General features: G+C 47.5%; 1 protein-coding gene across 1 annotated transcript in view; it reads right to left on the reverse strand.

The window, feature by feature from the left end:
• Nucleotides 1-13,556: 13,556 nt before the first annotated feature.
• The window catches only part of LOC141058127 (intestinal mucin-like protein), a 36,969-nt gene continuing 24,016 nt past the window's right edge, over nucleotides 13,557-26,509 (reverse strand). Inside the window, exons 19-20 of the mRNA XM_073554286.1 lie at nucleotides 15,459-15,582; nucleotides 13,557-14,251 (exon numbers count right to left, since the gene is read on the reverse strand). Coding sequence (XP_073410387.1) covers nucleotides 13,999-14,251; nucleotides 15,459-15,582 — 377 coding nt within the window. The 3' untranslated portion in view covers nucleotides 13,557-13,998. The remainder of the gene's footprint in view (nucleotides 14,252-15,458; nucleotides 15,583-26,509) is intronic.

Consider the following 26,509-nt stretch of genomic DNA (forward strand, 5'->3'; position numbering starts at 1 on the left):
TCCACATAGGTCAGGGAGTTGATATCCTCCACCACAGCCATTGGTGGAATCGAGATCAATTTCTGAGAGTGACATTTAAAGCAATCGTGCTTGAAGCGCGTCAAAACCCCTCCAATTGGCGCCCCTGTCACATGATCGCGGGGCGCCAATGGGTTGGCATGACAACCGGGGGTCTGCAGAAGACCCCTGTGATTGTAATTGCAGATCTATGAATGCTGGTCCGTGACCAGCATTCAAAGGAGTTGATAATATTTGCTACATATGGCAGGGCTGAAATACATTACTCTGTTTGTAATGACTATATATCATATTTTTCGCTTTGTAAGATGCACTTTTTTCCCCCAATTTTTTGGGGAAAATATGGGTACATCTTACAATGCCAGTATACCTTTTTTTGTGCTGCTGCTGCAGGTGCCCGGTGCTTGCCGCCGCCGTGCTCTGTCCCCTGGTATGCCCAGGTGTTGCCGCCGCTGCGCTCTGTCCCCCGGTGATTGCATGGATGGAAAGACAGAGCCCCCCACACAGCACGGGACAGAGTGTGGCGTCGGCGGCAAGCACCGGGGGGACAGAGCGCGGCGGCAGCAGCACCCAACCACACCGGGGGACAGAGCGCAGAAGCAGCACCCGGCAGCATCATGGGACAGAGCGCGGCGGCAGCACCCGGCAGCGCTAGGGGACAGAGCGGGCGGCAGCACCGGGTACACAGCGCGGCGGCAGCACTGGGGGACAGAGTGGGCGGCAGCACCGGGGGACAGAGCAGCGGCAGCACCAAGGTACAGAGCCCGGTGGCAACACCGGGGGACAGAGTGGGTGGCATCACCCAGCAGCACCAGGTACAGAGCGCGGTGACGGCAACACTGGGGACATAGCACAGCAGCAGCATCGGACACCCGCACATCAAAACACCCCCTAATCCTAGCAGCAACGTTCCACTCCTGCCTCTTCAAGCAGCAACTCTGGGACCCCACTTCCCACCACACCTAGTAAGCAATAAGACGCCTGGATTATAAGAAGCACCACATTTTATTAAAAAATTTTCTTCTCAAAATTTGGGGTGCGTCTTATAATCCGGAGCGTCTTATAAAGCGAAAAATACGGTAATATATGAGTTTCACTTTTTGTATTGAAGAACTGAAGTAAATTAACTTTTTGATGATATTCTAATTTTGTGAGAAGCGCCTGTTTATACTGAAAAAAAAATCACCTGCAACATGTGAACTACGATGGAGAAAGAGGAAGAAGCAGCTAAGAGCAGGAACAAGTAAGTAGAATTGTGTTTTTTTTAATCAGCATGTAAAGGGAAGAGTATGATACTATATAGGGGCCAGAGAGGGGCACATTGCACAGTATGGAGGCCAGAATGAGGACATTATACTGTATGGGCACCAGAAGATGGGATGTACTGACTTTAGAGAAATAATTTCTAACCAGTTTTCAGACAAAGGGGCTAGTAATTAAGATGAAAACCAACAAGTAAACATATAGGAGAAGATATACTGCACTATGTAACTGACGTTGCTTTTTAAACCTCCAACAGTGGCCTTCTATGGTGACAGTGAATATGAGAATCACATTTTAAGTGGTTTTCCTTTGAAAGAAATACTGTATATATATATATATATATATATATATATATATATAATCTTTAAACAATTCCCTATTCAACCAACTAATATAGTTGTATTATCCCTGGTGCTCCAATCCGTCTGTAGCTGCCCCATCCCTCTCGCTGCATCCCAGCACAAAATAGTGCTCCCTGTGTCACAATAAGAACATAGCAATGTTATAAGGGGATGGCTAACTGCTAATTTTAATAGCTAAGCTGAACCCTTTTCCAATGTAAAGACCTATAGATTCTAGGCTCGCTTTCTGAACCCTTTTTGAATATTTGCCCCACACAGACCTGGAGTGGCCCACCAGAGGGATTGGTGAATCCTCTGGAAGGCCCCGCGGCAGAGCCAGCACTGACAAGCAGGGGTGGATTAAGGGTAGCCAGGGCCCGGGGCAGTTCAGACTCTGTGGGCCCCCCTCGTCATGTGACGGGGGTCACGAATCGTAGAGCCACACTCCACATAGAGAATAATGGAGCCTCCAGCACCGACCTCCACCCGCAGAGCCCCACTCCACATAGAGAATAATGGAGCCTCCAGCACCGACCTCCACCCGCAGAGCCGCACTCCACATAGAGAATAATGGAGCCTCCAGCACCGACCTCCACCCGCAGAGCCGCACTCCACATAGAGAATAATGGGGCCTCCAGCACCGACCTCCACCCGCAGAGCCGCACTCCACATAGAGAATAATGGAGCCTTCAGCACCGACCTCCACCCGCAGAGCCACACTCCACATAGAGAATAATGGAGCCTCCAGCACCGACCTCCACCCGCAGAGCCGCACTCCACATAGAGAATAATGGGGCCTCCAGCACCGACCTCCACCCGTAGAGCCGCACTCCACATAGAGAATAATGGAGCCTCCAGCACTGACCTCCACCCGCAGAGCCACACTCCACATAGAGAATAATGGAGCCTCCAGCACCGACCTCCACCCGCAGAGCCTCACTCCACATAGAGAAAAATGGAGCCTCCAGCACCGACCTCCACCCGCAGAGCCGCACTCCACATAGAGAATAATGGGGCCTCCAGCACCGACCTCCACCCGCAGAGCCACACTCCACATAGAGAATAATGGAGCCTCCAGCACCGACCTCCACCCGCAGAGCCGCACTCCACATAGAGAATAATGGAGCCTCCAGCACCGACCTCCACCCGCAGAGCCGCACTCCACATAGAGAATAATGGAGCCTCCAGCACCGACCTCCACCCGCAGAGCCGCACTCCTCATAGAGAATAATGGAGCCTCCAGCACCGACCTCCACCCGCAGAGCCACACTCTACATAGAGAATAATGGAGCCTCCAGCACCTACCTCCACCCGCAGAGCCGCACTCCACATAGAGAATAATGGGGCCTCCAGCACCGACCTCCACCCGCAGAGCCGCACTCCACATAGAGAATAATGGAGCCTCCAGCACCGACCTCCACCCGCAGAGCCACACTCTACATAGAGAATAATGGAGCCTCCAGCACCGACCTCCACCCGCAGAGCCGCACTCCACATAGAGAATAATGGAGCCTCCAGCACCGACCTCCACCCGCAGAGCCGCACTCCACATAGAGAATAATGGGGCCTCCAGCACTGACCTCCACCCGCAGAGCCACACTCCACATAGAGAATAATGGGGCCTCCAGCACCGACCTCCACCCGCAGAGCCACACTCCACATAGAGAATAATGGGGCCTCCAGCACTGACCTCCACCCGCAGAGCCACACTCCACATAGAGAATAATGGAGCCTCCAGCACCGACCTCCACCCGCAGAGCCGCACTCCACATAGAGAATAATGGAGCCTCCAGCACCGACCTCCACCCGCAGAGCCGCACTCCACGTAGAGAATAATGGGGCCTCCAGCACCGACCTCCACCCGCAGAGCCACACTCCACATAGAGAATAATGGAGCCTCCAGCACCGACCTCCACCCGCAGAGCCGCACTCCACATAGAGAATAATGGAGCCTCCAGCACCGACCTCCACCCGCAGAGCCGCACTCCACGTAGAGAATAATGGGGCCTCCAGCACCGACCTCCACCCGCAGAGCCGCACTCCACATAGAGAATAATGGAGCCTCCAGCACCGACCTCCACCCGCAGAGCCGCACTCCACATAGTGAAAAATGGGGCCTCCAGCACCGACCTCCACCCGCAGAGCCACACTCCACATAGAGAATAATGGGGCCTCCAGCACTGACCTCCACCCGCAGAGCCACACTCCACATAGAGAATAATGGAGCCTCCAGCACCGACCTCCACCCGCAGAGCCGCACTCCACATAGAGAATAATGGAGCCTCCAGCACCGACCTCCACCCGCAGAGCCGCACTCCACGTAGAGAATAATGGGGCCTCCAGCACTGACCTCCACCCGCAGAGCCACACTCCACATAGAGAATAATGGAGCCTCCAGCACCGACCTCCACCCGCAGAGCCGCACTCCACATAGAGAATAATGGAGCCTCCAGCACCGACCTCCACCCGCAGAGCCAGGCAACCCAGGCAACTATAGGCCGGTGAGTCTGACTTCTATACCAGGAAAGATCTTTGAACAAATTATTAAACAACATGTATGTCAATACCTGGATAAGAATGAAGTGATTAAACAGAGTCAGCAAGGGTTTGTAACTAATAAGTCATGTCAGACTAATTTAATTTCCTTCTACGATGGTATTACTGATTGGGTGGATCAAGGAAATGCTGTAGATATAGTATATCTTGACTTCAGCAAAGCATTTGACAAAGTCTCTCATACAATCCTTATTGAAAAAATGACTAAGTATGGAATGGACAAGGCAACTGTTAGGTGGATTCATAACTGGCTTAGTGATCGGACCCAAAGAGTGGTCGTAAATGGCTGCACATCCAGTTGGAAGAATGTCTCAAGTGGGGTACCACAGGGCTCTGTCCTGGGCCCTGTATTGTTCAACATCTTTATCAACGATTTAGATGAAGGAATTGAGGGTAAACTGATTAAATTTGCTGATGACACAAAGCTAGGAGGGATAGCTAATACTAGAGAAGAGAGAGAGAGGATTCAAAAAGATTTAAATAAACTGGAGAAGTGGGCAGCAACTAACAGAATGGTTTTTAACAGGGAGAAATGCAAAGTACTACATCTGGGCAATAAAAATGAAAAAAGCATATATAGAATGGGAGGAATAGGGCTAAGTGACAGCACATGTGAAAAAGACTTGGGTATACTAATAGATCACAGACTGAATATGAGTCAACAGTGTGATGCAGCAGCAAAAAAGGCAAATGCAATTCTAGGATGTATTAACAGAAGCATACAGTCTAGATCACGTGAAGTAATTATTTCCCTCTACTCCTCTTTGGTCAGACCTCATCTGGAATATTGTGTCCAATTTTGGGCACCACATTTTAAAAAAGACATCAACAAACTGGAGCAAGTTCAGAAAAGAGCGACCAGAATGGTGACCGGTCTGCAAACCCTGTCTTATGAGGAAAGGTTGCAGGATTTGGGAATGTTTAGTTTGCAAAAGAGAAGACTGAGAGGAGACTTAATAGCTGTCTACAAATATCTAAAGGGCTGTCACATTGTAGAAGGATCAACTTTATTCTCATTTGCACAAGGAAAGACTAGAAGCAATGGGATGAAGCTGAATGGGAGGAGACACAGATTAGATATTAGAAAAAACTTTTTGACAGTTAGAGTGATCAATGAGTGGAACAGGCTGCCACGAGAAGTGGTGAGTTCTCCTTCAATGGAAGTCTTCAAACAGAGGCTGGACAGACATCTAACTGGGATGATTTAGCGAATCCTGCTTTGAGCAGGGGGTTGGACCAGATGGCCCAGGAGGTCCCTTCCAACTCTACGATTCTATGATTCTATGATTCTAAGCCGCACTCCACGTAGAGAATAATGGGGCCTCCAGCACCGACCTCCACCCGCAGAGCCGCACTCCACATACATGGCTGCTCTCAGTGCTCTGTGCTGTGCGCACAGGACCTGTGATGAGGTCACAGGAGGGGAGGAGACAGGGGTCACATGATCGCAGGCCCTGACACCTTACCTCCTGTGATCTCATCACAAGCCTTTGCACGCTACCAGCAGCATCAGCGTTCACGCTACTTGTAGATGCTGCTGGTAGCAGAGCACATAATGCCGCCCCCACGGTCACTCACTTTTAGGTGGGGAGAAGATGGAGTGCCATTGCAGCAGCCAGCAGGAATGTGGTGGGGGCCCCCTTAGAAGCTCTTGTGGTGGGGGCCCCGGGGCTGAAGCCCCGCCTGCCCTGCCTATAATCCGGCCCTGCGCGGTGGCGGATTATAATGGGGCAATTTACTGGCCTGGGCTGTGGGCCCCTTAACCCCACAGGGCCCGGGGCAACTGCCCAAATTGACCTCATTATAATCCGCCACTGCTGACAAGAGAAGAGTCTATCCCCCACATTTACTTTTTGCCAGTCATTTAAAATTCTGAAATATTATAAAAAATGTCCTGTCTATCAAAATGCTGGATTCTTGATGAACTTGGTAGTAAATGTCCAGACCTTGTGATTTGTCTACTTACGTGACTTTAGGATGGCAGGTGACATTTAAAGGTCATATGTCATGAGGAATTTCTACTTTAAACTGAAGGTTTGCTTGTATATGTACCATTAACCTGAATAAATCGATACATTTCTTGTAGAATTCCACTCTGCCACTGTTGGAAAATCTGATATTGAATTTCTCTGCAAATCAATTGCAAGTGCATTGGGGTGTATCAAAGCACTTCCAGCTCTCTGGCCCTCACTCCTTATTCCCCATCCAGTGCCTGCCCCTTGCATTTGATTGACAGGTCAGTCCTGCCTCTATAATCTGAAGCCCCTTACTGAGCTCCATGCAGTGCCTTGCAGTATCAGTAAGTGCTTATCAACAGGTTATCTGTTATGATTGGGTCACTGAGGAGGAGAGAAAGCCCAAGCTAAGCCACAGAAAACCACAGAGGTTGGTAACTAACGGATTGCAGACCCCTGATCCTATCCACACAACTAGGAGTAGCCGTGGAGCATACCTACGATGATCCTAGATGCCTCGGCACAGCCGGAGAGCTAACTAAGCCTAAAGCAAGAAAGGGGAAATCTAATCTGTCCCAGAGCAGACCCCAAAGGAATAGACAGCCCCCAAACATATATTGTCGGTGAGACAAGATGAAAACACAGTGATTTGCACTATAGGAACACAAAAGCGCAAATATGGTCTTATCCGATGATAAAATTATAAAGATATATGGAATCTACTCACCCACTGTAGGAGAGATAAGGCACATAGACTTAGTGATCAGCTGCTGCACGTCCAAGAGTCAAACGAGTGACCGCCGAAATAGCAGCCCGAGAGATGTCTGTCATCCCCTGAGGAAGAAGTAGCTTATACTTCGAAACGCATTGGGAATAAAACACTGATCTTTTATCATAACTGTAATTGTGTATATTGTTAAGCAGCACACAGAGTCCAAAAAAGTTCCACAGGATTTGAAGATGAAAGCACAAATGCAGGCAGGAAAATAGACTGAGCAAATGATGGGGCCCACATTGACTAGACAGGACAGGAAAGGAAAGATGCTGTCTGCAATCACTCAAAAAACCCTGCAAAAAGGTCCAACACGTCTGATGCAAAAAACACTGACGTCACACTACTTCGCCCACTATATCAGCACTCTGGTATATTCTGAAAGCAGAACAAAAAGAGGCCAATGTAATAAGGGACAAAAACAAACTGGCACAAGAAGTAACATATGGACGGTGATTCAGCACAGCCCCAGCCGGACCTGACAGACCAGCACAAAACTGATATAGACAAAATCAGATCAAATGCAAACAGAATAACAAACGAACACTTAGCTGAACATGCAGGGACAGAGCTGGAAACATCAGAGCTCAGGAGGCAAGAAGAAAATCACCAGCAGGGATAGAGGGAGTCGACTGTCTTAAATCCCAATCTGAAACCCCAGATCTCCAATCGTCGTCCTCATTATCAGGTGGCAAGCCTCTGTTAATCAGATCAGCTCCATTACCTCTAGCAACCACCAGATGGAGCCCAGAAAGAGAACTCGCAACCCCTCTGTCAAACTGACCAGCTCCACTACCTTCAGTAATAACCAGAGGGAGGCCAGAAAGCGAATTCACAACAATTATCACTAGAGGACTAGTTGTCTCATGCCATATACATGTCCTTCTTTGTGTAACTCCACCCACACCACTGATTGGCAGCTTTCTACCCATGCACAATGTGCAAAGAAATCTGCCAATCAGGGGTGTGAATTGGGTTATACACAGTTCAACCTTAGAGATCTGCTAGATCTGCAGCAGATGATTTTATCAAAACTACGCCAAGTAGACCAATAAGTGAGACATCACTGGAACGAGGGCATCTGCCCCTACATCATGTTGCTTTCAGATTAAATAAAAAAAATTAAAAACCTTTCTACGGATTAATTTTATTGCCTTGTATAGTATACAGTTACCAGTGTAAATATGCCATAAACAGTGTGCTGTTCCATCTAAAGTTATGTATATATGGTTTCATGGACTGTGTTATATTACTATTCTTTGTGTACAGTCTTGCATTTAGTCTGCTGCCACCTGCTGTCCTTTTTCTGTATAGCAGCCTGCAGCTAATTAATTCTAGTACATGCCTTCCACTTCTGGGTCAAGTCACGCCTTCTCTTCCTGCTTAGCAGCCATTCTTAGTTTCATTTTCACCTGGTTGAGACACGCTTGTACCGAGCTGTGAAAGGCATCAGTTTTTCGACCACATTCGTTGCTCACCTTGCTCCACCTTGCTACCAATTTGCTGCACACCTTGCTGCACACACATTGCTGTATCACCTTGGTTGTTACATCTGCACGTCTGGAGAACCTACTGCATTACCAATCATATGCTGTATGTCCAGATCTCCAAATAAACAAGTCTGGACTTCACAATCCTTGGTGTGTATCATCTCTCCGGACGCATGAACAGCAAAACAGCAACAATGGTCCTGTCTGCTCTGCACTAACAGAAGGTAGGAATCTCTCCCAGCCCCAATCAACTACACCTCCATTCACCTCATGTGGGGACAGAACATACGGTAAGTGTTATAGGCTGAGGTAAAGTTGATAAGGCAGTCAGGGTGAGCAGAGTCACCTGAAGGCATGGTTCCAGTGGTCCTAGACTAGCCAGCCTACACATGATACAGCGATGACCAGTAAAGCTGGATATGCAGGACAATGCATGGATCAGCAGAGAAGAGTGTGCAGACAGTACCTTGAATCAGTAGAGACGAGTATGCAGACAGGGACCATGATGCAGTACTGTGGAGTGTGCACACAGCAACTTGATTCAGCAGAGATGAGTATGCAGACGTGTACCTTGATGAAGTCGAGTGAGTGACAGCACCTTGAATGCGCAGAGATGAGTATGCAGATACCTTGATGCAACAGACTAGAGTATGTGTACAGCACCTTGTATTAGCATAGATGAGTAGCTTGGAATATACCTTGATGTAGCAGAGATGAGGGTGTGGACAGCACCAAGACAATCAGAGCTTTGTTGGTAGTTGATCTGCATGTTGGATAGCACTCAGGAGGAGAAGCTGACTAGAGAATCAAGAACCAGGCTGTAACAGAGCCTAGTGGGAAGTCTGGCTCTCCAAGTGCGCCTGATACTAACGCACTAGCACACAGACACCTGAGCTAGCCATAAATGGTCTTGGATGATGACAGAGTTGCTTGGTAATTTACTATATAATCCAACATGCACTAGCAGAGAGGGAGCCAGGTGTAGGATAAGGAGGAAGAAAAATCATCACTGCACGGAAACTAGGACAGGCAAGTTGCAACAAGCAATAAGAATTAATAGGTAGTGATGAGCAAACATGCTCGGATAAGGTGTTAACCATGCTCGGGTGCTAACTGAGTGTCTTGAAAAAATATGTTTTAGTCCCCGTGGCTGCATGTCTTGAGGCTGATCGACAGCCACAACACATGTAGGCATTGCCTAACAAACAGGTAATCCATTCATGTGTTGCGGCTGTAGATCAGCAAGACATGCAGCCGCGGGGACTCAAACATATGTTTTGAGCACACTAAAGACACTTGGTTAGCTCACGAGCATGCTCCGATAACACCTTATCCGAGCACGTTCGCGCATCAATTCTAATAGGCTATTTGTATAATCAGGGGTGAACCTAGCCTCTCTGCTGCCTGAGGCTAACAGCAAAATGACGCCCCCCCCCCGACACAAAGTACATTTTTATATCTATCCTGTAAAACTGAGTACAATAGTGGACATTTTGATTTAGATAAATAGAAAAAAAAGGTGTCCAAACGCAAGGATGTCAGCGCCATCACACACACATACAAGAACACAGAAGTATCCAGAACAAGGGTCATTAATGGTAATAGTAGGCCTGGCACAGGGCCGGACTGGGACAAAAATGCAGTGCTGCCACACAAATCATAACACTCCTCACCCCGATCAGTGAATTTCTGCTATACTTTGTCGTCCCGTCATCACTCTTTTAAAGGAGTTATTTGAAGAGCCACCTGTGAATGGCACCACAGTGCGTATGATTGACCACAGTTCCATTTACATTGTGCTCTTCAAAGCTACGTTTCCCATTATCATGGGGGTCCCAGCGGTCAGATCCACAACAAACAGAATGCTCATACATACATACATTACTGCATACAGTATTATGGGCCCCATATAATGCTCCATACTGTATATTGGGCCCCAAATATTACTTCATACAGCATAATGGGCCCCATGTATTACTTCATACAGCATAATAATAATAATAATAATAATAATTTTTATATAGCACTAACATATTCCACAGCACTTTACAGTTCGCACACATTATCATCACAATCTAAATTCCCTAGATCCCTTTGGAATGTGGGAGGAAACACAGGGAGAACATACAAACTCCTTGCAGATGTTGTCCTTGGTAGGATTCAAACCCAGTACTCCAGCACTGCAAGGCTGCAGTGCAATCCACTGAGCCACCGTGGGCCCCATATAATTTTTCTCCCCATACCCCAATGCTCTGGTCTCCTCAGTGTATTCTGATCCTCCGCACTGCTTGGCACAGGGACATCATTAACTTTACGTATATGATTGTCCACTTGGACTGATAGTAATAGTGATTTGTTTGTACCCTGTTGTCTGGGGCTGGCCCACTTTATGGGGGTGCTCAGGGCATATGATTATACACCAATAAAAAGTATGAGAGGCTCAATGTGACCAGTGCCACCTAGTTTCCTACCTCTCTTATTCTACTGGTACTGTGGGCACACTGACTGGTACTGAGGAAAAGAAAGAAAGAACAGAGAAGAGAGAAAAAAGAAAACAGAGAGAGAAAGAAAGTGGGGAAAGAAAGAACAGAGAGAGAAAGAAAGAAAGAAACAGAGAAATAAAGAACAGAGAGAGAAAGTGGAGACAGAGAAAAAGAACAGAGAGAGAGAAAAAAGAAAGAGGGGAAAGAAAGAAAGAACAGAGAGGGAGAGAGAAAGAAAGAGGGGAAAGAAAGAAAGAACAGAGAGAGAGAAAGAGAAAGAAAGAGGGGAAAGAAAGAACAGAGAGAGAAAGAAAGAACAGAGAGAAAGAAAGGAAGAGCAGAGAGAGAGAAAGAAAGATAAGAGAGAGAAAGAAAGAAGGGAAAGAAAGAGAAAGAAAGAACAGAGAGAAAGAAAGAACAGAGAGAGAGAAAGAAAGAGGGGAAAGAAAGAAAGAACAGAGAGAAAGAAAGAAGAAAGAAAAAGAACAGAGAGAGAAAGAAAGAGTGGACAGAAAAAAAGAATAGAGAGAGTGAAAAAAAGAAAGAGGAGAAAGAACGAAAGAGGGGAAAGAAAGAACAGAGAGAGAAATAAAGAGGGGAAGAAAGAAAGAACAGAGAGAGAAAGAAAGAGAGAGAAAGAAAGAAAGAAAGAAGGGAAAGAAAGAACAGAGAGAGAAAGAAAGAAAGAGGGGAAAGAAAGAAAGAAAGAACAGAGAGAGAGAGAAAGATGGGAAAGAAAGATGGGAAAAAGAACACAGAGAAAGAGAAAGAACAGAGAGAAAAAGAACAGAGAGAGGAAGAGGAAAGAAAGAACAGAGAGAGAAAGAAAGAACAGAGAGAGAAAGAAAGAACAGAGAAAGAAGGGAAAGAAAAAGAACAGAGAGAGAAAGAAAGAACAGATAGAGAAAGAAAGAACAGAGAGAGAAAGAAAGAACAGAGAGAGAAAGAACAGAGAGAGAAAGAAAAAACAAAGAGAAAAATAAAGATTAGAGAGAGAAAGAGGGGAAAGAAAGAACATAGAGAAAGAAAGAGAAAGATAGAAAGAAGAGAGAGAGAAAGAGAGGAAAGATTGAAGAGAGAGAGAAAGAAAAAAATAGAGACAGAAACAGAGAGAGAAAGAAAGAAAGATTCTATAAAGATACTAATGCAGCCTGGCTCCCATTGTAGTGCCCACCTGAGAACTCCTGATGCAGGACATATCATGATCAACTCACATGGCCAGCATCCCTGAGTCCAAGACGATCTCGCTGTCCACGCTGTCGGAGGAGGACACAGTGATGGATCTGAAGCATTCCCTGAAGTGCCTCCATGGTCCCGTCACAATCTTCTCCCGAAATTACCTCATTTCCGGTCAGCTTCTAGCACGTCACTTCCAGTGGAACGTCACGTGTGAATTTTAAAGTGCTCCTCAGGGCTCCGCCGTGTACAGCTGTGTCCGCGGGAAAAGTAAGCTCCCAGCCGGGGCAGACTCTCTCTCAAAATCGGGACTGTCCCACTGGGAGGTATGAATGCTCCCCACCATACACCTTGTACACTTATGGCTCCACACGCCTCATACACACACGGTTCCGCTGTTTATGCCTCATACAGACACAGCTTCACTCCGTACACCTTGCACACACATGGCTCCACTCAGTACACACATGACTTCACTCCGTAAACCTCGTACACATCCGGCTCTGCTCCGTACACTTTTTACACACGGGGCCACGCTCTGTACACCTTGTACATGCATGGCTCCACTCCGTAAACTTGTACACATGCGGCTTTGCTCCATACGCCTCATACACACACGGTTCCGCTCCGTACACCTCGCACAGACGCGGCTCCGCTCCGTACACCTCGTACACATCTCTGCTCCGTACACCTCGTACACATGCGGTTCCACTCCGTACACCTCGCACACGCACTGCTCCGCTCCGTACACCTCGCACACGCACGGCTCCGCTCCGTACACCTCGGACATGCGCGGCTCTGCTCTGTACACCTCGCCTATGCACTGCTCCGCTCCGTACACCTCGCACACGCGCGGCTCCACTCCATACACCTTGTACACACATGGTTCTGCTCTGTACACCTCGCACACATGCAGCTCTGCTCCGTACGCCTTGCGCACGAGCGGCTCTGCTACATCCATCCTGTAAATCCCCCCCCTGACCCCACAAATAAACTTCCCTCATCCAGCACCATGACAACCAGCACAACCAGAGTCTTGCAGATATACCGAGGGCTGTGCGTACAGGACCTGCGATGAGGTCACAGGAGGGGAGGAGTCAGGGGTCACATGATCAGGGGGCCCTGACTCCTTCCCTCCTGTGACCACATCAATTACAAGCCTCTGCACTCTATCACAGCACCAGCGTGCAGAGGCTAAATTGTGGGTGCTACGGGTAGCAGAGCGCATGATGCCGCCCCCCGTGCACAGCAGCTGCCTGCCGCCTGAGGCAGCTGGCTCAACTCGCCTCATTATAGGTGCACCCCTGTGTATAATATATAATACAACCAATACAATACTTCACGCGAGTCACATTATCATTTTAGACAAAGTAACCACTGGAGTACCACTTGCCCCTCTGCTGTGCCTTTTGGACACTGGCGAGGCTTGACACATTGCAGAAGTTTTGCCCTAAGTTTTGTGTGCGCAAATAGTAGTAATCAATAAAAAAGACAAATAGTCATTTATGCAATATCATTTTTAATAGATTTACAGCTACACTATAATTAATGAAATACTTGGACTCAAAGTTAGCAGGAACATTTACAAAGACAGAGTTTCCAGTATTGCGTGATTTCAGCTACTATTAGTGTACACTTTTAGAATACGGACAATTACATCTCAACAGAATAAAGAGACCAAAAAAAAAGTAATGGAGTGTACAGTATTCAGAAAGGTTATTCCCACTTTAGCAAATGATGACGTATGGGTAAGATATATCATCACTTAATGATTGATGGGGATCTGACCGCTGAGACCCCCACCAATCCTGAGAAGGAAGAGAACGCAGTGCTGATTTTATTTTTCAAAACTGTCATTCACCTTATTGCTCACTATTTTTTGTCTTCTTTCTTATGTTGATATCTAGTAATCATCTTTGGTTTGTCACTGAGGCGAGGAATCGGCTAAGGTGCTGGTTTGACTGGAGACACTGTAGTATTTGATTTGTTATCGTCTTCAAATAGGTCCTCTTCTTCAATGTCCCGACTGGCTTCTTTTTTACAAAGAGTTTGAACGCAGTCACAGCTCACGGCATTAATAAAAGAATATTTTTTCATCTTTCCATTGGGACAAAGCAGGCCAATGGTAATCTTTTTTGCCTTTGTCTCTTCACAGCAAGCACAGTACTGCTCCATCATCAGAGTTTTTGCAGAGAAACTGAAAGGTGATAAAATAGGTTTTATGCAACAAAGAAATAAAACAATAAGTCACTAGAAAAAACAGCAGATACAAATATACAGGCAGTCACCTTATGAACATCTGACTTATGTACAACTCATAGATACAAACATTGGATGTTAAGAAAAACCCAGAAATTAACTCTTTCCTCACCGCTCACCCTTCCGGTCAACCTACTGCTTGACACGTGCCTTCTGGTCATCTTCTTTCCGCTGTCCATTTCTTCACTATAAGCCAGAACTTCTAAATATGTCTAAAACCTCAGAGGTCACTGCGTGTTTTAAGTTCGCAATGTCTATGGCGTGACCTTATAACTCCCAGCGGACTCTAAGACTTGGATGTGGCCGTAAGTCCTGGTCCATAGTGAAGAGGCCAAAGATAAAGCACACAACGGCATAAAAAAAAAGAACGGACAGAGGGCAGCAGGAGAGGTAAATGATGACATAAGTATTGGAAAAAATAAAACCCACCTTTCCAACCACCCCGCTGTTTGCCATCTGGTCCTCTTCTTTCTAGAGTCATGTGATTCATCCCAGTCCTCTTCACTTTAGGCCAGGATTGCAATGTCATGACCTTATGACGTTCAGTGACTTCTCGGGCATTGACACGGTCGCACATCCTGGCCTTTAGTGAAGATGCCAGAGATGTGGAGATCTACATTGGAAAGAAGACTGGACAGGATGAAAGGAGCAGCGAGAGAGGTCAGCCATGAGGTATTTTCCTGACTCTGTTCCAACTTGTATTCAAATTGTAATAAAAAGTACTAATAAAATCTTAAATTTTATTCTCTACAGCATGTGGCCAGGACTGCCAGCGAAGTGTCCAATGAATTCTTGAGGTGCCAGCTCCCTGCAAATTTCAGGAGCTAAATGAGAGATTTTGCCTTAGTATTGTGCATGGGAAAAAATCTGTCAACACTTAGCTGCTGTGCTGTTAATTTAATTTTACATTTTAATATTTTTAAAACTATTAATTTATCAACCTAGAGCGTGCAATTCTCATTGGCCATGTACTGCAAAGCTTTATATGTAGGTTTTTAAAAACTTTAGAAGACATAAGCATGTTTATATGTAGGTTTTTAAATACTCTAGAAGACATAAGCATGTCGATCACAACTTTATGCTGCCCTCAGACAGATTCACAGACCAGTCACCAATACAAACAGCATGGTTAGTAGGTAACTTACATGGAATAGCTTTCACAGCTTCCTTTACAGTATGATGTTTCAACAGGCTTGATGGAATGGCAGTCTTTATCCCAAATGTAGTTTTTTTCCTTTACTAACTGACACGTTTTTTGTGGTTTTACACCTTCAGGTAAAGACATTGGAATGATAAATTAATTTCAAAATGTGCACACGACATAAGTAGATTAGCATACCCCCAAACTTTGAAAAATAAGAAAGAGGGACACATACACGTGCGGCAGCAATTTTAATTTTACTATAAAGGGAATCTGTCACCTCATTTTTGGCCTATAAGATGCGGCCACCGCCATCAGGGGATTATCTACAGCATTCTGTAATGCCGTAGATAAACCCCTGATGTAACCTGAAAGATAAGAAAAAGGAGTCAGATTATACTCACCCGGGGATCCAGTGCGATGGGTGTCGCGGTCTGGTCCGGCGCCTCCCATTTTCTAGCGATAACGTCCTCCTTCTTACTTCTGCCGCAGCTCCTGTGCAGACGTACTATATCTGCCTTGTTGAGGGCAGAGCAGAGTACTGCAGTGCACAGGCGCCGGGAAAGGTCAGAGAGGTCCGACACCTGTGCACTGCAGTACTTTACTCTGCCCTCAACAGGGCAAATCAGTACGCCTGCGCAGGATCCACAACAGAAGCAAGAAAGAGGACGTCATCTCTAGAAGATGGGAGGTGCCGGACCGGACCGCGACACCCACCGCACCAGACCACGCCCCCCGGTGAGTATAATCTGACTCGTTATTCTTATCTTTCAGTTTACATAGGGGGCTCATCTACAGCATTGCAGAATGCTGTAGACAAGCCCCTGATGGCGGTGGCCGCATCTCATAGGCCAAAAATGAGGTGACAGATTCCCTTTAAGTCTGCATCCTAAATTTGCCCGGCCTGTTATATATGCCAACACAAGAAACTCCTAGAGAGTCCCATTAGTATTCGCACACATTATGGTACCCTTTTGATGGTCCCCACAGTGCTCCCTATACAGTAAGATGCTTTCACAATCCATTCCCCCACATATGATAAAATGTCCCATAGTGCCCAAAAACTGTATAGTGCACGCACAGACCCCTTATCAAACAATATGTTGGCCCCACAGCCCCCTATCACGCAGCTTTGCTACATCAAATTACACACAGTTTTGCTAAATATATACACACAAATATTTGCTACATCAGCACTCACAACTCTACTAAATTTAGTAAACTGCACAGTTTAAGCAAACAAAACAAGACAGCCTTTTTCGGCACAGAGTGAACCCCCCCCCCCCAGAAAATATACAGTCCATGTAGTAGTGCGGGTCCGCCCGCTCGAGTAAGGTTCCTTTAACAAACATACTGGAGGTGTACACACCTCCGGTACCAGACCTTGAATGACACACTTGGTCCTGTCTATGTGTCAAATCACACCCCCAGAGTGGGAATATGTGAGCATCCAGTCCCACTCATCTCTTTGACTGCTAGTAAACCTCGGCCCCGATAAGCCCTATCAACTCTCTCAGTACTAAACATGCTAGAGCATGGTTTCCCGGGCTTACATCACTGACGCTACCAACCTCGATGATACATATCTCTCCTCGAGAACCTGTCTGGCGGCCATCTTATAACATACAACAGCTAACACACATTCAGTTCTACTATATACACAAGCATGCTAATACACACAGTAAAATCTGCTAAGTACACACTCTGCTATGCACACTGCAGCGATTTTTCCTTTACAATAAGACCTCATTCGTACATCTATGAGTCATGTATGTCTTTTGTGTTTTTCACTGTTAGAACACATTTTAATGTATTGTGCTGTTCATATGTCCATGTCATTTTGCAGATCCAAACATGTCCATTTTTTTATAGTCAAATAATAATAATTATCCATTATAAGTCCGTGGGTCTGTGATAATCAAGGACAGTACATAAAAGGCATCCGTGGATAGGAAAAGATGTGCCATTTATTTTCTTTTTCTTTTCATCAGTGAAAGTCACTGATGAAACATTGTTGACAACAGACACTGAACAAACACTAGTGAAACTCGCATCCATGTTTTTTAGTGTAATAGAAATCATAGACTTCTGAATGAATCCTAAGACTGAATTCTAAATTCACCAGTCCTTCAATGTTGTTCCTACAAAGTATGGAACCATTTACATGGTCTACAGTGTGATTCCTATATAGTAAGTTACCCCTACAGGTCCCACACATAGCATATGGCCCCCACAGTGTCCACGACACTTTATGATTCACCCACAGATCGCTCCCATCAAACTGTATGATGCTCACTACAAACTCCCCCACAGTTTAATGCCCCCCACAGACTCCCTAAAAGTATGATGTGCTGTAGCAATGCTCATGTACACTCAGCTCTGCTATATTTATACTCACACTCAGCATTGCTATATATGCACACACAAATGACTCTGGTACATAAACACACACCTAGCTCGGATATATATATACTAGCTGAAGAGCCCAGGGCTGCCCGGGCATAGTAACTAACTGTGGTTAGTTATAACAAATTATAATTATCCTCCATCCCATAGTCCCATGCCCATATACCCATCATACATATCCACCATCCCATAGGCCCGTGCCCATATACCCATCATACATATCCTCCATCCCATAGTCCCATGCCCATATACCCATCATACATATCCTCCATCCCATAGTCCCATGCCCATATACCCATCATACATATCCACCATCCCATAGGCCAGTGCCCATATACCCATCATACATATCCTCCATCCCATAGTCGAGTGCCCATAAACCCATCACACATCCTCCATCCCATAGTCCCATGCCCATATACCCATCATACATATTCTCCATCCCATAGTCCCATGCCCATATACCCATCATACATATTCGCCATCCCATAGTCGAGTGCCCATATACCCATCACACATCCTTCATCTCATAGTCCCATGCCCATATACCCATCATACATATCCGCCATCCCATAGTCCCGTGCCCATATACCCATCATACATATCCTCCATCACATAGTCCAGTGCCCATATACCCATCACACATCCTCCATCCCATAGTCCCGTGCCCATATACCCATCATACATATCCTCCATCCCATAATCCAGTGCCCATATACCCATCACACATCCTCCATCCCATAGTCAACCATTATGACATCATAATGAGCGGCGGCAGGGCTTGCAAACTATGACGACATCAGTGTCGCCATGGCAACTATTATAACATCACAATGAGGGGCGGGGCTTGATGCACACACACTTTTTCCCCATTATGTAGATAGGGGCGAAATTGTTTGGTGATTTGGAACGAGCAGAGTTAAAATTTTGCCTTACAACATAGCTAAGGACACTCTCGGGTCCAAATGTGTGACTGTGCCAAATTTTGTGGCTGTAGCTGCGACAGTGCGGATGCCTATCCCGGACATACACATATACACACACTTGAGCTTTGTTTTTATATATATATATATATATATATATATATATATACACACATACACACACATCTATGCTACATCAACACACAATGATCTGCAATATTAATACAAGCCACTCATCTGTTCCCTGTATAATGATATATATACACGTAGAGCTGTGTGTCTATGTATCTATATAGCAGAGCTACATGTGTTGATGTAGCATAGATTTGTGTGTGCATATACAAACATATACTATATATTATGTAAAGAGCTATATGCACAAACACACAATTCTGCTAAATATATTCACACAAATTCTTTTATATGAACACACAACTCTGCTACATCAAGTCACACATACACACACTCAATGACGAGCTGAGATCTCAATTTGGTCATGCCCCTGGCCTCCAGCGGCCATTTTCCAGACGCCCACTGCAGGGAGAGCAATGTGCGGACCGGGTACTCTGCTCCTGCCTAAAAAGCAAACATTTTCTTGAAGCACACCACAAGGACTCCCCCCCTCCCTACAGACCAAGGCCCACAGTATCACTTCGCTCCTGCCACTGTCGTATTCCCACGACCCGTGCCTTCTGTGACCCAGCTCCATCAACGACACCCACCCTTCCCTAGTAAGCTAAATTTGGACTTTAAGATGAACAACTATTTACACATTTTTTTTCCTCTTTTCCTCCTCCAATGTTGTGGTGCATCTTATAGTCTGCAAAATACAGTAATTGTTTTTCTAATCTCTCGAGACAACTCTCTTTAGATTTCTTTGGTTCACGTTCAGTGTTGTACACACCTGTATACCAAACAGCACAGTGACTACTTTTTATCCTACTAATAGGAAGACTGAACAGTTCACAGTTTGGGCACATCTGTGATGATAATTACAGGACACAACATAGTTTCTCATGCCTTTTATGGTCAAATTATTTTTTAAGGCTGCCATGATTTTGGAATATGGATCTGGAGGATAATGGGTTTATGGTCACATCATGTTTGGTTCTTCTTAAGTATTTGGCAGTTAATGTGCATATTTTTTCTCAACATATTTTTTGCCACCCTGTTGACTATTTGCAACAAAACTGTAACAACCCTGCCGCGTGACCTCCCATCCCCCACCTGTCTTACACACCAACTTACTCACTACTCCGGGCCATGCTGTGAGTTCTGTCTTCTGCCGGCTCCATACTGTGTGCCTCTTGCCGCCTGCCTGCTCTCTGCATACTTCCAGGCTATGTGCATAGGGGGGCGGCGCCGGCACTCTCTGGCTCTTATTGAGTCAGTGTGCACCTTCCTAAGGTCCCCCCAGCCAATTGTCAAGAGGCCTCAAATACGTAAGGCATCCCCGCCCATAGGAGGATGCCTGAGCAACTATTTCCCTCAGTCAGTGCCTTGTTGCTGAGGTGCCAGGTCCTGTCTTTTTTCCGCCTTCTCTGGGGGCTGCATTCCCAGACCTGTTTCCATGCGCTTTGTGTCTTATGTTTCCACCTCCCTGAGGGCTGCATACTCAGGCCTGTGTCCTTGTCCAGTATCTGTTCCTCTGTCTGTACTGTGTCCTATTCTACGAAGAGGTGGTAACCGCATGAATTTTTTAAAAAAAGTGAGGCTTTTTGGATACATGAGCTCGAGACATTGGCCCCTAAGGGGTTAAATAGAGACTATGATATCCAGTCATTTCTACCTTGATTTATTGTAGCTGTATTATGCTGTATCTGTCATTCTTTAATATGTATTATTCTTCTTACAGAACCTACAGCACTGAGCACGTATTTCCCTCACGGAAAGAATTCATATATATAGTTGCCTTTCTTTGAACCACCATATCCCTAAAGAACACCACTAGAGCGTTTGGAATATTCACTACTACTTCAACATGCACAGCCATTATTATGAGCACTTCCTTTATCCCTAGGACTTTTCTAAGTTCTCTTTCTATAGAACACACCACCAGAGGAGCTTTAATCTTGTGTAACAGACACTTCCTGCCGGTAACACGCTCACAGCATTGCCGGGTAACACCTTGACGTCACTATTGGGACCGCCCATCTTAGCTTCCTGCTCTTGGAACGCACTAGATCATTCTGGAGCGCACAGAGACGTCACATCCGGCCTCTTACTTCCTCTCCGGCCGCCATTTTGGCCTCTATTTATAGCTGCAGCAGACGCTGCCTACAGCGCTTCTGATTCGTGGTGGATGCCGCGTCATAGCCCCATACCCAGCACATTCACCGGACCAGTAAGTTTTTGCTCCTCTCTCACCACCCCCACCCCCCAGGACTTTCATGCATAGTGGCTCTGGTCTGTAACAGTGGCTATATATCTTTCTCACTCCACAGACTCCGCACTACTGTGCCTTATGTCCCTATCCTCGGGCGGTATGTATGCATGTACTACTTTTTTCACCTCTCACAATGGATTAAAGGGCCCATTACACACAGCGATCTCGCTGGCGAGATCGCTGATTTTGTGACACATCAGCGATCTCTCCAGCGAGATCGCTGTGTGCGACATCCAGCAGCGATCGGCCCACCTGCGGGGTATCGCTGATCGTGCTTGATCGTCCTGGCCCGTTTTTCATCGCTGGTCTCCCGCTGGCCAGCGCGCATCATTGCGTGTGGCCGAGGGAGCCAGCGATGAGCGACGCTGCATGCTGGTTACCAACGTAAACATTGGGTTTCTAAGGGCCGCGGGGCCCTTAGAAACCCGATGTTTACCCTAGATACCAGCGAGCACTGCAGGCAGTGCGGGAGGTGGAGGCAGAGCGGCGCACAGACCGGAGTAGCCCTGCTATCTGCTACTCCAGTCTGTCAGATCCCCGTCGGATCGTTGGTGGGATCTCTGGGACATCGTTATGTGTAACGGTACCCTAAGTCCACCCATCATTAACAAGAGGTGTTATCTCTCATGTAAACAGGACTTCTAATCTTTTGGCTCTGTATTAGAGCACTGTGTAGACGACAACAGTACAATACTTAGGTATGTCATTATGCTTGCTAAAGGCAAGCCCGGACGCCTGCCCCAAAGGGGCTACAGGGAGGGCGCACATGACTAAGGAGGGATGCTAGGCCTGAGGGTTAGTGAAGGGTAAGGTGTAGTGCTTTTGTGTTTGTGGGGAAGGTGTGGGTTGGAGCTATGGGGCTTATGGTGCAATGTGAGTTGGCAGGGAGTGGTCAGTAGTGCTTTGTGCTTGTGGGGAAGGTGTGGGTTGGAGCTATGGGGGCTTATTGTGCAATGTGAGTTGGCAGGGAGTGGTCAGTAGTGGGATGGATATATAGGGCAGAACTGTGGGGGGATGGTCATTCCTTACCTTGCAGACGTCCGGAATCGTCAGCTCCTCACAACTGGGACTTCAGCTTGAATCTTTGGATCCAGAAGATGGAATACCTCGTGGCACAGATGAAGAGGATGATGGAGCAGCGCGGCCAGCAGTGGATGAAGGAACAGCTGCAGCGATGGTCTGGTGATGGCGACGGCGGAGAAGATGGGACCCCTCTGCCTCCGAAGCGGCAGCGACGATCACGGCCTCCTGAGCACCTCAGCCCGGAGTTAAGTTTGCAGCGGAGGATGAGCCCCATTAGCAGACCTGTTGCAGAAGACATCGCGGGGCCGGAGCCAGAAGTCGAGAAGCAGGCAGCAAGGTAACGGGGCGGTGAGTGACGTGGCCGGCCTCCCCTCCATTTCGGATCGCGTCACACAGTGGTGACGCGCACGTTGCGGCCACGTTACCCGGCGTGGTCACCTGACCCGGCGCGGTCATCGGCATCGGTGGACGGCGGTGACGTGACGCGGCAAGGAGCCCGGTGGCGAGGTGGTGTGTGACTTCACCAGCCTCATTACCTTTCTCGCGGCGCTGGGGGGAAGCGGGCGGTGGCTCGGTCATGTGGCCACCCTTCAGCTGCCAGGGGCCACAGGTCATGTGGTCCGGCGTCGCGTTCCCCCGGCGTTGGGTGCCAGATTCAGGAGGTGTTGCCTGCGGCTGGAGCGCCAACCTCCCCCCCCCTTGTTTGAGGCTCCGAGCCAGTGACTTTTTGCCATGCGTTCCTGGACGGACAGTCGGTCTGGGCGCTGGCGCTGCGGCCCAGGAGGGCTGCAGTCGGCGTAGATCCATGGAGAAGATCGCAGTTGCGGTGCTCGACGCGGAGGACACGTGACGGCTGTTCCGTGGGGTTCCGCGGAGTCAGCCTAGTAAGTAAGGCTCACTTAAACCTTTATTAATGTCTAGATTATATTGGTTGGGAAGGGTGTTGCTACGTATGGTTTCGGGTGTTTGTCTGGGGGTTCGGAAAGATGCGCGGCTGGTCCATGTGGACAGCGTTCGAATCTGTGAGGGAATGGTTGCTTTGTGGTCCAGGAGGCTGTTTTGTGCACTTCATGAGTGTTGGGAGGTATTTTTTAATTTCATGCTAGTTTGCTTTTATGATAGTGGGTATATCTATAGGTGACGACATCATTTTATTTTGGTTAGTATAATTGTGCTTGCATTCTCTGGGTGTTTGTGTATGACTGGTGGTGATTCCATGGCGGTTTGTGAGTAATTCAGGTGGTGATACAGATATTGGCAGAGCGGTGGTGGATAGCCATATCCATGCCAGTTTTATGGTTTATTGTTATAGGCATGGGGTCTTTGGGCTGGAGGATTATCGCCGCGCCAAGTATTTGCGCCGCGCCTAGTAATTGATAAGGGTTGGATGGCAGTTCACTGACGTGGTGATCTGTTTGGGTAGTGCATCGGGCGGCTTAATCTTTCACGTTACAGTGGGGTCTGTTCTATTGCTGGTCAGAGGTGAGGGGGTAGGTGGTCGAGTTTTCATTAGGGTGTGTTTTATTTATATGCCGGGTTCGGTTCTCCAATAGGGGCTTTGAGTGTACTAAGGGTTTTCATGTTCACTAGGGGCATTTTGGTTTGTTGCGGCAGACGTTCTGGTGAGGTCGAGATGCTTGGGACGGCAGATCTTTCGGGAACCTGCCTTTCTGGCAGCAATGGATGACATTTCCCCCGGGGGGCTTGGAGTTGACCTTTTACCGGATTTGTTTTCCTGGTTAATTTCTGGGGATACGTAGATATGGCGTGGAGCTGGGGTTATGGTTGGTCAATGTCCGGTTGTTGAGGTCCGTGGTTTGGTTTCTGTGTGGTAGTCGGGGATTATCTGGTATTAGGGATGGTGCAGTGCTTATTTTCTGTTCATGGTCCAACCTGGAACTACTATCTGGTATTAGGGAAGGTGGTGTGCTTATTTCTGTTCATGGTCCAACCCTTGACTACTTTGGGTTTCTTCATGCTCAGGGCGTTGTTGCGGTTATCATGTGTTTGGATAAGTCAAAGTGTTTGATTCACCTGGGGCCCTATGTCTAAGTCAGGTTAGGTTAACGAGTACATCGTGTCAGGTCGGGGGTCGTTATTAGGTTCCCGTGTATATCGCGCTGCTGTTTTGGGGGGTTGATTTTGGTTATTGAATACGTGGGGCTACGATCCACTGGGGGTTTTTGCATGATCTGCAGTCATATGGCGTTCTTACGGTAATTTGCTGGTCGTGGCTGCCCTGGGGCAGTTTTAACAACTTTTGTACGTAAGGACTGGTGGGTTCTCACTGCGGTTCTTTAGGGTTGCCGATTGAGCTTTTGGCAGACTGTATCGGGTGGTATTTGTTACAGCCGTTGATTGTAGCTACGTAGGAGTTTATTATACAGAGTGGATAGTTTTTCGTTACAATGGGCTAGGAGGTTTATTGTGGGTGCAGCTGGTCCTGCTTTGCCTTCTGGGTATACAGCTCTCCTTAGAGTCTTTTCTTTTTGGGTGCCCCCGGACGGGGGGGCCAGGGTGAAGTGTTGCGCAAGGATGATGCAACATTTGAGTTGGGTAACCCAGCGTGTGCTTTACTGGTCTCGGGGGTCCTGGTTGGTGAACGGTTTGTTTATCCAGCAGGTGTTGTTCCATTTGTCAGGAATTCTGTATAGAGCATGAGGCAGGACATGTTGTTTTGATGGCCGTGTGAATGGTCTCCCGCGTGGGTGTAGCCCGTCCGGCAATACATGGCTATGTCATTTATTCCGTTATGCGCACTTGTCAGGACCGGCTGGTATTATGGGGACACGATTGTGGTGCAGCGCTGCTGCGGGGGAGGTGTACTTTAGGTAGTGGGTTAGCAGGTTGCAGCTATAACATTACTTTCATTAATGTCGGGCTGGTGGTACGCTGTGGCAGGGGAAGCTAGTGCGATGTGCATTGACTTCTAATGATTCTTAGGACCTGGTAATCATCTGGGGCAGTGCTCCGTTTGGGGGTGCTTTTTGCGGTGCTTTAAGGCTGAGTGGTGGACAAGCATCGGGCACCGGTGAGTGCAATGTGTTGACGGATGGCCCGGGTTTATGGTGTCTGGGGTTTTCGGGAGACGTGATGTGTGTCTGAGTTTTCCTGGACTTCAGGTGGTGTGGAGTCGCTTTTCTTTCTTTTGTGAGTAGTGTCGAATCCGCAGTTCAGCGGGGAATGGGTGCGGAGTACATCTCACTTTTGGTAAGAGGGTGGCAACAATAGTGTTGTGATTCTGGGTTCGAAGTGCACGGGTGATGCACACAATTAATTCGTTCCGGGTCGTGGTGATTACGGGGTGGATTGGTTTATGTTTTCTAGTTGGGTGGATATTTTAAGATAGATGCTATCACGCAGGGTTGACGGGACCAACAGCGTTTTGGTACTGCACGTGTGTGGTGGAGACTTGGTCGCTGGGGCGTCAAGGAGTTTGATCTGAGACATCGGGCCTGAATGCTCCTGCCTGGGAGCCATGCTCGTGTTGTTGTTCATGACTATATAGTGGGGCACGTTTTTCAAGAATCTGTCGGAGGTTGGGGAACCAGTGTAGGTTCTGTTGTTACGTCTATAATGGTTGGCTTTGATTATTATCAGGTGGAGTGCAATTTTCTGCCTGGGAGCCGTGCTCATGTTGGTGTCCATAGGGGCTCCTGTTTGGAATGACTACATAGTGGGTTTTACTGGGCACATTTTCAAGAATCTATCGGAGGTTTGGGGAACCAATGTAGGTTCTTTTGTTCACGGCAATAATGGTTGGCTTTGATTAATTATTAGGTGAAGTATAATTTTCGGAGGCGCCTGCAATGTTGCGGTCTCAACGAGGCAGAGGCGGCGGCTCAGGTTGGGGACTGGTCGCGCAGGCGGTGCATAGGATTGGACGATGCGGTTGGCTAGTTGCAGGTCTTGGGTGTGGCTGACCTTGTTGTACTGGTATTTTGGTGTAGGTTGGCATTGTGAGGTCTAATGGGGATCAGTTTTGATTGATTGGTCTTGGTACAGAAACATTGGTTACTCGAGCCGCAGAGTCGGCTCGGGTTGGGTTTTTGGTGGTGGTACTCGCACGTACAAGGTGTCATACGTGCTCGCGGTGGCGGAAAGGAGGGGGGTATTTGAAGTCGGTGGATTGCACAAAGAGCGGGGGGGTGAACCCAGTGCAGGAGCGGGTTACCCCTGGTGGTGCAATGGTATACTTGGTTAAGGTGGGTCCCAGCTGTGCTGGGTCACAGCGGGACATGTTAACGTGGGACCCTGCTGTGCTCGGTCACAGCGGGGCATGTTAACGTGGGTCCCTGCTGGGCTGGGTCCCAGCAG

Source organism: Dendrobates tinctorius, unplaced genomic scaffold (genome assembly GCF_039654945.1).
Source record: "Dendrobates tinctorius isolate UK_male_01 unplaced genomic scaffold, ASM3965494v1 ptg000211l, whole genome shotgun sequence".
NCBI classification, from domain to species: domain Eukaryota; kingdom Metazoa; phylum Chordata; class Amphibia; order Anura; family Dendrobatidae; genus Dendrobates; species Dendrobates tinctorius.